The sequence below is a fragment of the Paramormyrops kingsleyae genome, chromosome 25, assembly GCF_048594095.1.
Source record: "Paramormyrops kingsleyae isolate MSU_618 chromosome 25, PKINGS_0.4, whole genome shotgun sequence".
Classification (NCBI taxonomy): Eukaryota; Metazoa; Chordata; class Actinopteri; order Osteoglossiformes; family Mormyridae; genus Paramormyrops; species Paramormyrops kingsleyae.
In genome coordinates this window covers 25,230,270-25,246,846 of record NC_132821.1, presented here as the reverse complement: position 1 = coordinate 25,246,846, position 16,577 = coordinate 25,230,270, and the positions used below count along the sequence as shown (strand labels likewise).

Sequence of the window (16,577 nt, the reverse complement as noted above, 5' to 3'; positions counted from 1 at the left end):
TGTGTGTTTGTGGGGGGGCAGTTCTTAAAGCACCACCGGCCGGCCTGAGCCAAAACCCGTCCCGCTGGAACGCAGGCGGCTCTGAGTCTTATTAATTTCCGGAAAGCCCCCCCACCCCAAGCCCCCTGCCGGCGCCTTCAGAGAGCGAAATCGGTTTTTATGCTGGTGACTCCCGCGGGCGCCGTCGGATCCCTGAACCCCGAAGAGCGGAATACGATTTCGAAAAAGACCCCGGTGCTGAGGAAGGGGGGTGGGGCTGGGGGAGACGCAGCGCACACGTTCCGTTTAATGTGCCTCCTAAAAATAGCCGCCCTGCACCGGAGCACCTTGACATCGCTCCGGATGTCCTCTACTGTCCCCCAGTGGCTCCTCACTGTCCCGCCTGGACCCCGCTGGATTCCGAGCTTGACTCGGGGGGGGGGGGGGCTGATTGCTCACTCTTGCCCCCTCGTTAATTGTCCATACAAATTAAGCAGGGGTCCCTGCTTGAGACCAGACAATGCCCTTTAATATCCTCCCCATGCGGGCCCTTGTCGTCAGTGTTTCATACACAGGAACCTTCTGCCTGATGGTTACTCGGAACGCAGGGTCTTCATTTCGTGTCGTTTGTTTTCATTGGCTGGCTGTCACCCTCCACTCGGCACGTGTAGTTATTGCTTTCCTCTTAGCAGCAAGGCCTTCTGGGATATCTCTGTTAGTGCCATGCCAGGCTCCGTCCCATAGACAAACCCCCCCAGTTCGTCCTCGGGGGAGGGGGGTGGGGTGGCGATGTGTCTTGATGCCGAGGCTCCTCTCTGCCTCCTCCCCCTCACATGGGGACTTCGGGGGGTACATCCGTGGTGGTTTAATTTGATGACACCTCCTCCCCATCTTTAGAAAACAGGCCCAAGCTCAGCGTGAGGGGAACGCAGTCGATAACCATTGCCGGGGTGTTTTACACCCGCCCCCCTGTTTCTCGTTTCCTCCTCCCAGTCTCTCACACCCCTCGTTCAGCAATGTCAGCCCCTTTAAATGTAAATGCATTGGGGGGGAGGGGGTGTCCTTTGTGTGTGGGGCTGGCGTTCCGCATAAAACCCTTTAAGGGTCCGGCTGGCTGTAGTAAGGCCCGGGTCCTGCTCTCTGATGTGTGTGGCGTGGGGGTCTTTGTGTGCCACTGTTGGCCGAGTGTAAATCGCCTTCGCTGTCCCTAATCGTGCTAAACGGTGCCCCCCTCCCCCTTTTGTCTTGCAGATGAAGAGAAAGTTGGACCATGGCCCCGAGGTCCGATCTTTCCCTTCAGGAAAAAAGCCGTGCAAGGGCTCGGAGTATCCGAGGTAAAGCGCGCGCGTCGCACAAGCGCACACGCACGCACACACACACACATGCTCACAATGACACTCACACACGCTCAGAATGAGACACGCTCACATTGACACACACACGTGCAGACACACACACATGAACCTCAGCTGCCTCGTCTGATTTACACATGTGTGATGGGCACAGGATTTGTGACAGACGGGCTGCCTGTCCCCCACCCCCTCTCTGTTCCGTGGTGGCTTGGGCTAAATGAAAATGGGCTGGAAGGGGGTTGGGGGGGGGTCTCTTTGTGCAGTGATTGGACGCCTGCATTGAAAACAGGAATCCCTTTGATGGGACTGACACGCATCCCAGGTCCAGTGTCTCCCTAATGTCTTTGGTGTGTTTAAAAAGACGTAATTAACATCCTATTAGCATCAATCACGTTAACCATTTAGTGATCGTCACCCCCCCCGGGGAAGGGGAGGGCTCCTGTAATGCTGGTCTGAAGGTTGCATTGCGCTTGTGGATTGCAGAAGGCACAACACCCCCCCCCCTGCCCTTATTCCAATTATGTCAGTAAAGAAGCAGCGATGCTAGTAAATAACATTTATGTGCTAATTAACGTGGGGCGTTACTGTAAGCCGCGCCCCTTTAATGTCAGGCGGCCGCCCCGCTCTCGGTGGAGACGTTAGTCCGTCCCGCCGCAGATTCCTTTTTGTTCCCGGAATCATTTGATGTTTCCCTTTTATCCCTTTGACTCTTTTGTGCTGTCAGCATAAATAAAGGTTCTGGTTTTCTTTGTTTTTTTTTTTTACTAGGAATCCACTAAAATGGGGGAAATTTGTGTTTATGCAGGGTTGCGCCATGTTATGGCCTGAGTTCCTCAGCAACACCATCTCCCTGGGGGCCAGGTGGCAAACCCAAGCTCAGCCCCCAGTCCACACACCCCCCCCCCCCCCCCCCCCCCCAGCACCTATACCATGCAGTCTCTGAGTGCTTTTTCCTGCTGCTGGCCCTGTGTAAGCACGAGGCAGCAGCAGACAATGCATATGATATATAAATATCTCGTCCCTCGTGGTTTATGAAGCCCTTGATGGTTGGGCCATCTCCCCGGAAGCAGGGGTCCTCCCAGCCCTCCGTCACGGCCCCGGAAACGAGAACGGCGTCACGCAGCGCTCTCGGCTGCTCGGTCTACATCGGCGCTGCCTTCTCTGCAAATTTCCACCATTTGAAATGACAGCTAAGACAGGGACTCTTATCTAGTTCCAGTGAGACGTTCACGCTTCCACCCCTCTCCGGAAGTTTCCGTGCCACTGTCAACCGGTGATGCTTGGCTTCCTGGACAGGGCTAGCTTATAATGACCGTAACCTGGGTGCCCGCTATGAAAGAATCCCCCCCTCCTCGCATTATGTAGACAGGGAGGGGACACACACACCGCGTGCTGGAAAGTTCTACACCCCCCGCCCCCAAGAGCATCATTTGAAAAGTCTGCTCCCATTAAATTGCTGGTTTCCCCGACCTTTTGATGTGGTTTTTAATTATACTGTGTACAGAAACATGGCTGTATGCTCACATTGAATCATTAATGGTCTGAAATGCGCATTACTGCTGTGGTGATTCATCTGTGGAGCAGCAGAGTCCCTCTGACGTCTTGCCGAGTGCATGCTGTACCCGTTTCTCAGTGCTCTCCCCCGATTGGTTGCCCCCGCAGCCCCGCAGGGCTTGTCCCGTACTCGGCCACGCCCACCACCTTCGGACACCTGCGAGCGGCCAATGGACAGGGGCAGCAGCGACGGCGCATCACCTCCATCCAGCCTCCGAGTGGCCTGCAGGAATGGCTGCGGACCTTCCAGGTGAACACAGGCCCCACCCACTCACCAAATGCTAACGTCCAATCAGTAGCCGAGATAATTGCGGACCCCTTGTCAGCTTTCTGCGTTGCGTCATAAGGATTACCAGCCACAGTAGTGCTAGCGGGCAACTTTACTCACGAATGGAACTGTAATTCCCAGTTCCACGACAGAACAGGTATGATATTTGTTGGTGTAATCCCCCCCCCCCGGTCCGCCGGGTCTGAGGATTGACAGGTCGGTCCCAGTGACGGACCTCGTTAAGGCAGCGGGCCCACCCCTCCCACCTCTTCCCTGTCGCGCCTCTCTGTTTCCACGGTAATGGTGCCTCGGAGATCCATCTTGTTTAAGCGAGTCACTAATTAGTGTAAAGTTTAAACATCTGGGCTGGATATTTGATAGGTGTTCACTGCGGAGTTGTGATTTATTTTTAATTTCATAGTCCGTGGTAGATTTCCGCGGATCTCGTTACCTGAACGAACGTGGGGGACCTGGTCTGTCATAATTCCGCCATTTAACAAAAACTCTGGATTCCAGGTGCTCGGTTCTGTTGAGATGTATCTATGGCAACGGCGAATACAGAGTAGGCTTAGCATCGAGCATCGAGCACCAATGCCTGGTCCTGACTGCTGCAATTAGACTGTCCTGCAGCACAGGGCCTGCTCCGGGGCCCGGTTCTGCCAAGCGGCTGGGCACTGGCTGCCCCCCCCTCTGTAAATGTTGTTAAGGCGGTGACCATCCTGTTAGCGCCCCATTGTTTACGCTCGCGATTGTTCGTTGCTACTCGTGGACCAGGGTGGGAGGGTGGGGGGGGGGCATGGCCCTGGCGGAATGGCTCTCACTTGGCACGGCCGACTGAGGCAACCGGGGGGCTTTCACACTTGCGCACGGAGCCTTCTGTCACAGCGTCTTTGGGAAAGACTCTCCGTTAACTCACCAGAAAGCCGTTAACGGCTCTTAACGATTCTGTGGGTCACACCGGCAATATATGAAAACAGATGGAAGATTTTGGCTTTTATCCTTTGATCCCCCCCCACAGTGTTTATTAAAGTAGATGTTATTTTGGTGGTGACTTTGTCTACATCTGTACTGGTGACACGCATGCACACGCACACGCTCACATGCATTGACTCCCCCCCCCAGAGCTGGAGCGGCACGGAGAAGCTTCTGGCGCTAGACGAGCTCATCGACAGCTGCGAGCCCACGCAGGTCAAGCACATGATGCAGGTGATCGAGCCGCAGTTCCAGCGCGACTTCATCTCCCTGCTGCCCAAAGAGGTGAGACACAGCCCACTGTGCACTGTGGCTGAACACTAACCAGCTAGCGTGTCGAGGGCCGGGGAAACCAGACCTGTAGACTTTTCAAATGGGGCGGGGCTAAAACTTTATAGAGAGGGTCCAGCATTCTCAGCAAGTGACAGGTGAGGTTCCACTCTGGGAGCCAATCAGCTGGGGCTTGTGGCCCCGCCCTGGTATACACCCCCTCCCATGGAGTGTGGCTTCTCTGGCTGGGTTATTGGGCCTTGTGTCTTATCTGCTGACCCTAATCTCACAGGTGGCGGCGGCTGAGCGGGTGCAGTGAAGCGTGGTGCCATTTGTCTTCCTTCATTCCCCCCCCCCCCCCCCCCCCCCCCGCTTTTCTGAGAGTCTTTCTGCATGCGTTTGTCCCCCTCCCAGCTGGCCCTCTACGTGCTTTCCTTCTTGGAGCCGAAGGATCTGCTGCAGGCCGCTCAGACCTGCCACTACTGGCGCATCCTGGCCGAAGACAACCTGCTGTGGAGGGAAAAGTGCCGGGAGGAAGGTTAGCCACGCCCACATTGTCAAGCCACACCCCTTTATATGCATATGCCACACCCCTTTGTTGCCATATGACACGTCCCTTTCATCTGTATATGTCACGCCCCACACCATGTTTCTGTGGGTTTGAACACACTGCTCCTATACAGTTTGGGGGGCGGGGTCTTTGGCTGTGTGCCACCCTCTAATGATCCCCCCCAATCTTGTACCCATGTTGGGCATCTACCCAAAAGATCTGTTTGCCCCCATGCTGTACCCCGGTGTGTGCTCTGGTTGGGGCGTAATGTCAACCCCTTAACCCTAACCCTAACCCTAACCCCCCCCCCCCCCAACCCCCCCCCCCCCCCCCCAGGTATCGACGAGCCCTTGCACATCAAGAGGAGGAAGGTGATCAAACCAGGCTTCACGCACAGCCCCTGGAAGAGCGCCTACATCAGGCAGCACAGGATAGACACCAACTGGCGGAGAGGAGACCTGAAATCCCCCAAGGTACCCCCCCCCCCCCCCCCAAACACACATGCACACACCACCCCATCGCCGTAATCGTCAGAGTTCCCTGATCTGCTCTGCCTCTGAGTTGGTCTCCGTTGGTTTGGCTCATTTCCGAGCTCAGTGTCTCGCCCCCCCCCCCCCCCCCCGTTTTACACGCGTGAGTGACACCACCCAGCAGACGCACGTCACCCACGGTCCCCTCCGCGCGCCGCCGCCTGCGGCTTCTCTGACTGGCGCTGATGTCACCGCGTCGTCCTGCGCAGCCCTGCTCGCTCTCCCCCCCCCCCCCTTCTCTCCCTCTCTCTCTCTCTGTCTCTCGCTCCCGCTCTCCGCAGTGCTCAGAAGCGCTTTGTCATTTACCACGTCAGCACTTTCGTGACCTGCTATGAGCCAGGCAGGCAGGCAGGCCTCCTTGTGGGTGTAATTTAAAGGCGCTCGCTGCACCTGTGCCTCTCTGACGTTTCCAAAGCTCTGGTTTTGATGTCCGCGCCGGTCTCGTTTTCTTCTGACCACCTCGTGACCTTCTCCTCACCCCCACCCCCTCCCAGGTGCTTAAAGGTCACGACGACCACGTGATCACCTGCCTGCAGTTCTGTGGCAACCGCATCGTTAGCGGCTCAGACGACAACACGCTGAAGGTGTGGTCGGCAGTCACAGGGAAGGTGAGTGCCCCTCTGGCTTCTGTCCCCGGTGTGAGAATCTCAGCTATCACAACATGTCGGCAGTACCGTGGCTCTATTCCCATCATGCATCTCTCTCATTGATCTGATTATAAACTGACAGCCCCCGTTTCTGGATGTGACGGTTTTCCCTTCTCAGGCCTCGCATGCGTGATTGGCCGGCTATCCTCGTTCCTTAAACCATGCCCCTTAGGCCGTTACCCTGAGCTCTTCATTAGACCCAGCTTGTCATGGTTGTCGGATCTGTTTGTTCCCCACATCGATTTTCGGGCCGGGCGGGCGCCGTTAACTCCCGCGGATGCTTAACTCGCTAAGGCCCTCGCCTGCATTGGCGGCAGTCTGGGGCAGGAGGGCGTCTGTTTGGTGCGGTGCCGGTCCGTTTGTTCCTGACACGTGCCAGGCTCGTGTGGCTTTCCCAGAGCCGGCCAGAGAGAGCAGCCGAGCCTGCCGATTGGCTGTAAATCAGCCTGTCACTCGCCTCCTATTCCTGGACTGTTTTCCCGGGAACGCTAATGAAATGGGCTCCTCTTCAGAGCGCCATACCTCTCCCGTTTTGACAGGGGTGAATATGGATCCCGCTGTCTGTGTAATCGCGTCAGAACCGAACCGGGAAGACTGGCGAGCGCCGGGCGGGGCCTCTTGCCGTGGGGTTTACCGCAAGGGGAGGGAGGAGTTGCCCGCGAATGCTGCCTGCATCACAGTCGCTCTGGTACCCTGGGCTTTGAGAGTGCATGCTGGGAATGATGACTCATCATTAAACAGTGCACACAGCCTTTGTCCCAGAAGTCAGGGAGGAGGTGGAGGCTTTGCAGCGGCGAGCAGGAAGCCCATGGTCGCCATGGCGATGACCCCAGGGACAATAAGAAAGTCAAAAACTCAGCTAAATTTACCCAGGTTATTTGCTTTTCAAATGGCAGCGACTCACTGGTAGGCATGTGTGCAAAGCGCAGACACACACTGCCATATGCACTGTGCGGCCAAAAGTATGGAGACACCGCTATTAGAGGAATGGCTGAATTGACCTGAATGAAGCCGCACCCATTTCTGACAGATGCATGATTAAGAACACGATCACATGACCTCCTGCGCCAAATGTCAGCAGCAGAACTGGGAGGCCATACAGAAGAAGTTAGTGACTTTCCAGTTGGCGCCATCATAAGATGGTATCTTCCCAACAAGTCAGTTCGCCACATTTCTGCCCGGCGTAAAAGCCGTAAGTAAAGTGATCATGTAGGTCACAACATCTGGGAGCGAGTTCAGTTGGGAAGTGGTCGGTCACCCAAACACCCAATCCCCAACCTGGATAGCAGCAAACCCCACCAACAATGATCCTACATCTAATGAAAACCCTTCCCAGAAGAGGACAGGCTATTATAGCAACATGGGGCCCACCAACTTCAGATTAATAACCTTGGTTCAGAATGAGATGTTGGACAAACTAGTGTCCACATACTGTTGACCATATAGTGTAAGTTACAAGGTTAGATCAGTGACATGTCTAGTTTATGTTGAAAATATATATTCAGTTCAGTAATTAAATATGTGCTTAATTTTGTTTGAGTGCTTGAATTCCTGAAGCAGACTTCGACTCAGTCACTTTAATCAGGCAGAGCCTGACATCTCAATCAGATCGATTCACTGCTGATTTGTCCAAAGTAATCCGGTGGTTCTTTAGTACCTAGACTTGGCAGTGTGTTGCCCACGCTGTTATATTGGCAGGACGGGGGTGGCCTTCATCTCCTGGCGGGGGAGGAACCGTGCTGAGGCGGGGGCCACACAAGCAAGCAAAGCATGCAGACCTTGGCAGGAGGGCATGTTTGGTCAGGGGGTGCTGGGGCATCATCGTGAAACAACGGGAAATCGGAGGGGGGTGGGTCAGATTTGTGGAAGGCGCTCTCAACTTAAAAATAACGCTTAAAAAACACACGTATGTTCCAACCCGCATTGCACAGTACGGGTCGGTTTGAGAGTAGTGCGTCTCAGCAGCCTACGGTCATGCCTGAGTGCAGGTGCCGAGGCCATATCCAGCGAATCGCCGCCCCGTGACCGGCCTCCGTATCAACCCCCCCTCACACACACACACACACACACACACACACACACACACACACACACACACACACACAGCACTTCCTGTGTCCCTTGCGTCCGCAGCCATGCGCCCCTGTCCGAGCCTGGCGGGGGCGGTACCACGCCCTGCCGCGGCCCGAATCCCTGCCAGACACGCTCAGGTGAGCCTTCAGGCCGCGTTTTCCTGCGTGAGTCACTCCGCAGCGGTTCCGTCCTTCCGTGGAGGTCGAGTGGCAAACCGGCAGCTCCTCCATCTGTCAGTGTCTGCGGGACTCCTGTCCGAGGCGCGGCAGGCCGTCCTTCTGTAAACCGGCCAGCGCCGCTGCTCTTTTCCATTGCTGGGCCTCCGTGGGTCGCCCCCGGCCTTAGCACGCCGTGTGCTCCGCGTCGTTTGCCACAGGACTTCTTAACGAATCGGACTTCTGCTGCTGGGAATCGGGGATATTGATTGGTGAGGGGGTGGCAACCCTAAACGCTGCACTTGAGTGCCACTATAAAGGATGATACGACATAATCCGGTCCCTTATTCCCGTCTGTGAGTGACTCCCATTGACGACCCCCCCCGCCCCCCTCCGCTTTCTTCCATAAGAGTCCCGACTCCATTTTTCCAGTTCGGCAGTTGCGATGAGGTTGCATCAGCTGCGGCGTCGCATGTCTTTGCCTTTTGGTGTTTTTTTGCGAGCCGCCGAACCCGTAGCCTCATGCTCCTCGCTCCCGGCTTCATTCCATGGCCACTGATTCCGCCCGCCCCCCCCAAACCGGATGCACCGGAGGGTCAGCCTTCAGGATCCCTCTGATCCTAAAATACCTTGCCGTTTCAGGCCACTCACTCCCGGCCATATCTACAAACTTTCACTCGCCATCATCTGTACTCCTACGGGAAAAGTACAAACACAAAGTGCAGCTTAAAACTCTACAGTTTGAAGGCTTGATTTTCTCCTTCCCATTGATAGTTCCCATTTTAGGCTAATCGTGCGGTTTCTTTGGCGGTAAAACCAGTCCGCGCTGAATTCCGGGTGATACCGGCCACTGGTACCAGCGTGTGAAATATGACCGGAATGGCAGGTGGGTCCAGTCACACAACCAGTTCATTGAGTTTGTTGCTTCTGTGTTGACCGTCACCATGGAAACCGCCTGCCACGTCTTGCCAGTGGCGAGTGGAACACTGAGGTTTATGAGGCTCGTGTTGCATGGAACATTCACCGGGCCACGTTCGCCACTCTGTCGGTTCTGATACAGCCCCCCTCCCTGAGCTTATTCACCCCTCCCCCCCTTTGATGATTGGCGGAGAGCAGCAAAGGGTTTTCCTGTGGGACCGTAATTAGGGCCACAGGATGACACTGTGAAGGGGGTGCGGGGGCCTGTATGTGGGGGGGAGAGACTGGTGTCGCTCCAACTAAAAAGACGAAAAAAACTAAAGCCGAGGTGAAGGTGGCCAAGTGAGGCGTCGCCGTGGAGACGGGGGGGCCGCCAGCCGGGCACCCTGATGTGGACAGTGAGAGTAACGGCCTGGCGTGGCCCCCAACTTCACCGCCGATATGGCCCGGCCTCCAGATCCATCCCTTTTTATTAGGATGCCGTCCATTCAGCCGTCATTTCTGTTGGCCGCTGAAAGGCAGGCCGTCCGCGCGGGCGGCCCTTTCTCGGCCTGAGTGCTTAGTAGGAGAAATGAAACATTAAGAAAATGGTAAAAGGGGAAAATAGCCAAATTAGTGCCCATTCCTGATCTTAAACACTAAACAGATAGAGAGGTAATCCTCCCTGGCTGACAGCATTCAGAACCTCCTCTCTCTCTATTGTTCAGGCAGATACACGGACAGCTAAACTCCATCGCACCAGATCCTGTGCTTTCATGTGTTTTTTTTTCCTCTCTTTTTTCATGGTGGTCCATCTTTGTCTCTCTCTCCTACACCTACAGCGTCCCCACACATTCATGCAGTAGACGGATGATGCTGTGGCCTGAAAAACCGAATACTGAATGTAAATTCAGCTGCACACCATGTTTGTAATGTGGAAAATAAGGAACGGGCCCAGTTCTGGCTTAGCCGTCATGGCCGTCCTCCAGAGTTTACGTCCCTGGTCGGTTTCGTCTACCACCGAAGTTGTGATTTCAACACTTGTGACGGCTTGTGGTTTCGGACCATTGGACGAATCCCACCTGGAAAAGCGTTAGCATTTTGGCACCCCCGCCTAAGTCACTGGCCGTGACGGGGTTTGGCTGGGGAGTAGGGTAGATGTGGGGGGGGGGGGGGCTTAACTATGCAGAGAAGGTTCTAGAAGGTCAACCTGCTGCTTGCAGAAATGGGCAGAGTCAATGGAGTCTTCCCTGTTTATCAGGACAGAACAGCGGCATATTAAACCTGCCATTCATCTGGTGGGGGTGCGGCGGATTGCAATTCATTCGGAGTCTCCTTCTGTACGGATCACACCGGAAAGCAGCAGCGATTTCTGACCCACCGGAGTGAGAACGATGCTCTGGGGGTGGGGGGTGGGGCCCCGGTATCCTGTAAACAAATTAAGTCAAACGGCTCCGGTCCGTTTGGGGGGGGGTTCTGTGCTGACGTTTACCGTATTCTCTCTGATCGATACCTCATTTGCAGTCCCGGGTGAAATCAGATCGCTGGATGTGTTTATTCCCGTATCGATGCTTATCGAGGCTCATGTGGTGCGAGAGCATTCCTTTCATCAAGCATCAGTGGGATCAGTCACTCGTGTCCATGGGGTCTTCCGTTTACAGAGAATGAGAATGGAGAATGGATGGGTGCAACCATGTTGCACACGGGCCAAGATATACAGGAGCTTATCGATGACATTTGGCATGTTTGTGTTGTGTGACATGGAAGAGCTCAAACACAGGCTAAGCCTCTGTTTAATAAGGTAGTCCGCTGCGAATTACATGGTCGTCAACGGTTACCACACTTAAAGGTCAAACAAAGATTCCCATGCCTGTGGCATTTGAGGCTCGTGTTTAAAATCGTTTCTGTCTAACCTCGCAGTGCCTGAGGACGCTGGTGGGTCACACGGGCGGAGTCTGGTCGTCCCAAATGAAGGACAACATTATCATCAGCGGCTCAACGGACCGAACACTGAAGGTGTGGAATGGCGAGACTGGGGAGTGTATCCACACGCTGTATGGACACACGTCCACGGTGCGCTGCATGCACCTACATGAGAAGAGGTGAGCCCCCCCGATCCCAGCCTGTTGAGTCCTGCCCGCTCCCTAACCCGTACTGTCAGGGAATCATGGGATGAGCATTGATTTTTCGCACCTTCGGCGGAGAAGGGTCATCGGTGGGCTGAGACATTCTGGCATCCATGGTGGATTTGTGCCAGAAAAACACAAGATGGCAGTTTCTTTTTTACGTGGTGATTTAGATGCTTTGTTAGGGCTGCCTTTGTCACTCGCGTCTGTACAGTGGGAATGTGACCCGTTTGGGTTTTAGGCATCCCGCTGCGCGCTCCTTCCTGGGAAAAGGTTGCTCGCTTTCCGGAAGCTTCCCGTCTGAGCGTCCGTCTGTCTCCCGTCCGTGCCAGGGTGGTGAGCGGCTCCCGGGATGCCACACTGCGGGTCTGGGACATCGAGACAGGCCAGTGCCTGCACGTGCTGATGGGGCACGTGGCGGCGGTGCGCTGCGTGCAGTACGACGGGCGGCGCGTGGTCAGCGGGGCCTACGACTTCATGGTGAAGGTGTGGGACCCCGAGACAGAGACCTGTCTGCACACGCTTCAGGGACACACCAACCGCGTGTACTCCTTACAGGTGAGCGGGGACTGCCTGCAGTGGGCGCCCTTAAGGGCCAGTGGGGCATTACCTGAATGGGCTGTCACCTGATCTGCGTGTCACCCAGGTATACTAGTTAACTGTCACAAAGCTGTACATCAATAGGGTGTGCCATGTGTTGGTGGGGGGGCTGAATTCTGAGGGGGCAGGGTTCCAAGATTTATGGTAGGGGGGACATAAGAGGGGTCTAATTCATAAAAAGCGGCCAATCATTCGCCAATATTGTTTTTTTTTTAATCGGTGAGTGACAGGGGAGAGGGCAATCTGGTGGCCAGTCAGCTTTCAGCTAGTGCTAGTTCGTCTGTGACCCCGCCCCTCTAAGATACTTTGTATTATGAGTATATGGGTGTTTTTATGGCAGGAAACCCTGAGGAGAAGGGGGGTGGGGGAGTCTGCCTAGAATGAAGAACCAGGCGGAAATTTCCGTACAGCAAGGTCGCGTTTAAAATGCAGCCAGCTCTCGCAAAAAAAGACAGAGCACTGTTTGAGGGCCAAGAAGGAGTTTTTCAGCCCAGCCAGAATGACATCAGATTGCAGGAAGTGGCTTTTCCCAGACAGCTCCAGGACACTGGGTTTATTGATTAACAGCCGATCGATACTCTCCATCGCCCCCTGCAGTTCGACGGCATCCACGTGGTGAGTGGCTCCCTGGACACGTCGATCCGCGTGTGGGACGTGGAGACGGGGAACTGCATCCACACGCTGACGGGCCACCAGTCGCTCACCAGCGGCATGGAGCTCAGGGACAACATCCTCGTCTCGGGCAACGCCGACTCCACCGTCAAGATCTGGGACATCAAGACGGGCCAGTGTCTGCAGACCCTGCAAGGTGAGCGCAGTGGCTTGGGGGGGTGGGGAATCTTGTTTTCATACTCTCCTGTCCATTATACGCTTCACCTATCAGGGATGGAAGTAATTTTCTACCCGACTCCTGGCATAGCCGGGAATTGTGGACAGCTTTTTATGGCCACCATATTGTAAAAGATATAATTTGTAGTCGGTCGTAACGTCCGGCAGGATTAATTCCCACTGGGATTATGAGGATGCGTCACCTGACCTTGTAGTTTATGTGTCTGACGCTCACCGAAGCAGAGGACACGCTCGGTGAGCATGGAGACGAACAGGGAATAGCAAATGGGGGGGGGGGGGGGGTGGTGATGGGATGGGGGCTCAGAGGGGGGAGGGGGGGTACCCCGCCGAGTGTTAATGTCAGGGGTGAGGTTGCGTGCGTGGACGGTACGCGGCGTCGAGCCAGTCTGTTAGCGGCCCTGCGTCTGAGCACCAATATAATTAAGCCTTGGTTAAGGCCTCCAGCACCCTGCGCTGGGGATGTGTTTAGCCATGTTTAATGGTGGCTTTGAGCTGCAGACAGGCACCCCCCATTACAAATACGTGATGTGGTGGGTCGTATTAATGACCCCTTCAGCAATGGAGGGCTTGTAGGTACGTGCAGATTTGTGCTCTTACAAGGGGTACACATTGTCGCACAGACACAACTGGCGTCTCTCTGACATGCTGATTAGGTTCCAGACAGCCCGCCCTTGGGGCATATCCCACCCGCCTCTGCAGGCCTTGACTCGCTCTCCACCACTATCTTGCACACAGCGTTTGCACCCCCATTTGAAGGCGGTATTCCAGTAAACTAGGACCTGGATCGGTGGTCTCCCGCTTTCATAAATTACTTATTCCGGGTAGAAATGTTGAAGCTCCTTCAGCGCCTTGCCACATGGCACGATGGCCAGTTGGGTGACCAGAAGTATTTCTCGAAACCAAGAATGCAAAGATCATACTCGTAGTCTTGGCAAGAGCGGTCTTGCTAACTCGCCTCCCAAGAGCGAACTTGGGGTGCAGTGAATTTTTTTGGGATTTTCCTCGTTAGGCGAGGATGCAATGGATCTATCTTTGATATCTGGGGTGTGGCAAGAACAACATTCAGGGATTTTGTACTGTCCTCTATACTTTTGTTCTTGAGTATTTTAACTGGTCCTCTGCAAAGGATCATGACGTAACCTCCATGTTCCCCCTCCCCCAGGTCCTCATAAACACCAGAGCGCGGTGACGTGCCTACAGTTCAACAAGAACTTTGTGATCACCAGCTCGGACGACGGCACGGTAAAGCTGTGGGACCTGCGGACGGGCGAGTTCATCCGCAACCTGGTGACGTTGGAGAGCGGTGGCAGTGGCGGTGTGGTGTGGCGCATCCGCGCCTCCAACACTAAGCTGGTGTGTGCCGTGGGCAGCCGGAACGGCACAGAGGAGACCAAGCTGCTTGTGCTGGACTTCGACGTGGACATGAAGTGAGCAGGCCCAAAGACGAACCCGACGCACGCCGGCTTTCGGACACGGGGCGGCCCACCCCCCTGCCTCATCCGTGCTCGCATCCATGCTCATCCCGCAACCCCTCTTCCTCCTTCCCCCTCCCCCTCCCCCGCTGCTGCAAAGGCGCTAGGCCCCGACCTCTTGGAGGCCAGTGGGGAATATGTGTTTGGGGGGTTGGGGGCGGGGCTCATCACACGCTGATGTCACAGAGAGGCAGAGCCTAAAGGGAGGCTGGTTCATGACAGGGGAGCTGGTGCCGTTCACGCACCACCGTGACACCCCCCCCCCCCCCCCCTCCGCACAGAGACTTGTTCGCTCAAGCCTGACGCTACCAGTTCAGTGTATAAATGTCTATCTCCCCCCGCCCCCCCACATCAACAGCAAATGCAGGTTATGGACTCACCGCTGTATAGAAGGAAACCAGTGTCATGTAAGAAATGGTATATAGTGTATAAAAATATTAAAGACGATACCTTAACAAACAAAAAAAAAACAAAAACGAAAGAGATTCTTACTGGCGAAACATTGAGCAGAATCACACACGCAGCTTTTTGGTTTTAAGGCCAGGGGGTGCCTGGTTTGTGTTTCGTTGGTATTTTAATTCCATCATTCGTTTCCTGGTTTGAACGGTGCAGAAACGACTGTGAATTTCAGTTACTTTGTACATTTGATAAGTTCAATGAACGAGTTTTTTTTTCTGCCTACTGTTGCCAACAACAATCGGTCCCAGTATTAACCTCTCTCTCTCTCTCTCTCTCTCTATCTATTCTGTCTTTCTTTTTTGGGGGGGGGGGGGGGTCTTATCGAAAGATAAATCTCGATAGGCAAGATGTCCCGAGTCTTTGAAGAGTCTGGCTGGGTTAGCTCCTCAACACTGGTGCTATGTTGGGGACGGGCCCCTGCCCCCCTCCCACTTCCCAGTACTGTGTTCCCAGTGGCCAAACTTTACCTATGCTGCTAACGGAAGGGAAAAGGTGGATGTTTAATTGCTGCGACGTTTTAGTCCCAGACTAAATTCCAAATTAACTTTAGTTTGAACTCTTGACATGAGCGCTGCGTGAGCGGCGACTGACTCTGCTGCCACTGGAACCCAAGCCAGGTGTGCCTCTGAGTGGCGTCAAGGAGGGAACGGACAGACGGACGGACAGATGACAGACAGACATGGGGCTGCCTGCAGCAGGGAAGGACAAGGACTGAGCGGACATTTCTGTTTTAGGGTGCGTGTGTGACCGTGTGTGTGTGTGTGTGTGCACGTACGTGTGTGCAACAAATTGTAAACACATTCCTTAGGACAAAGTTCTTTCAGCCTGTCTTGGTGGGGGACTCCATTCTAAAGGACTGTGGTGGAAAGGGACAGATGGGGGGGGGGGGGGGGAGTGGTAAATAAGTCAGGTGAGTGGATTTTTAAACGAAAGAATCGCTGTGCCAACGTGCAAATGAACATCGCTCAACCTAAAGTTGGAGTGGACAGCTTGACGGATTGAAGTGCCCCGACTTGGAAAACGCAGACAGACGTGAAAGATGTCCGCTCAAAAGGCTCCTGGGGTCAGAGGTTGGCATTGCATGAGGTCGGTCGTCTTCCTGGAAGCAGACCCTGCTCTGGGTACGTCTGCTTCCTGGATGAAAGGGCGAGCCTGCAGGGAAAGGTGATAGTGTAGCCAAATGATTTGTCTCATTTTCCAAGAGTACATGACTCTAGCTGAACTGTGAAAGTGGCATAACACTGTATATTAAACAGTCTTGTTCTCTCTCTCTCTCTTTCTCTCTATCGTTCTCTCTCTCTCTTTCTCTCTCCCCATTTAATTTATGATCTGGTTTGAGAAATCAGATGTTACCGGTGGTTTTATTTTCCAGTTTTATGTAACTGCCTGCCGTCACAGACAGAGGAAAAAAAAAAAAATGCGTAAGGGATTGTGTATTGTTTGATTCACTTAGAATTTTTATTTTCTTATAACTTATAAGTGCAATAAAAAGTGGGTTTTTCTTTTTCCATATCAAGCATTTCAATTGTCTGTGTTGGTGTCTGTATGCATGTAACTCTACTCTTGACACCCCTAACGGGGGGGGGGGCACATTTAGTGAATTCACAATTGGATCTCAGTTTGGCCCATGGCAGTGTGCACCATGCTCACCCAAAGTTTGGTCTTAACACTCTGTCAAGGAGTCATATAGAACGATTCCCAGTCCTAGGCTCCACCATTGAATGCCGGAACATTCCGGGAATCCATTTAAGTTCTTAGTGTCCCCCCACACACACACTCACATGCACACTGAGTACTCCCACCCTGTGAAAAACGGAGAAGCAA

The 16,577-nt window shown here is 54.2% G+C and overlaps 1 protein-coding gene across 2 annotated transcripts in view; it reads left to right on the top strand.

Moving 5' to 3' along the window:
* fbxw7 (F-box and WD repeat domain containing 7) overlaps positions 1–16,272 on the top strand; it is a 45,110-nt gene extending 28,838 nt beyond the window's left edge. For both annotated transcript variants that reach the window (XM_072707620.1, XM_072707621.1), the window contains exons 2-11: positions 1,231–1,313; positions 2,994–3,135; positions 4,276–4,410; positions 4,810–4,933; positions 5,282–5,418; positions 5,970–6,083; positions 11,168–11,349; positions 11,706–11,931; positions 12,571–12,781; positions 13,985–16,272. In XM_072707620.1, the coding sequence (XP_072563721.1) occupies positions 1,231–1,313; positions 2,994–3,135; positions 4,276–4,410; positions 4,810–4,933; positions 5,282–5,418; positions 5,970–6,083; positions 11,168–11,349; positions 11,706–11,931; positions 12,571–12,781; positions 13,985–14,253 (1,623 nt within the window). In that variant the 3' untranslated portion in view covers positions 14,254–16,272. The remainder of the gene's footprint in view (positions 1–1,230; positions 1,314–2,993; positions 3,136–4,275; positions 4,411–4,809; positions 4,934–5,281; positions 5,419–5,969; positions 6,084–11,167; positions 11,350–11,705; positions 11,932–12,570; positions 12,782–13,984) is intronic.
* Positions 16,273–16,577: the final 305 nt, after the last annotated feature.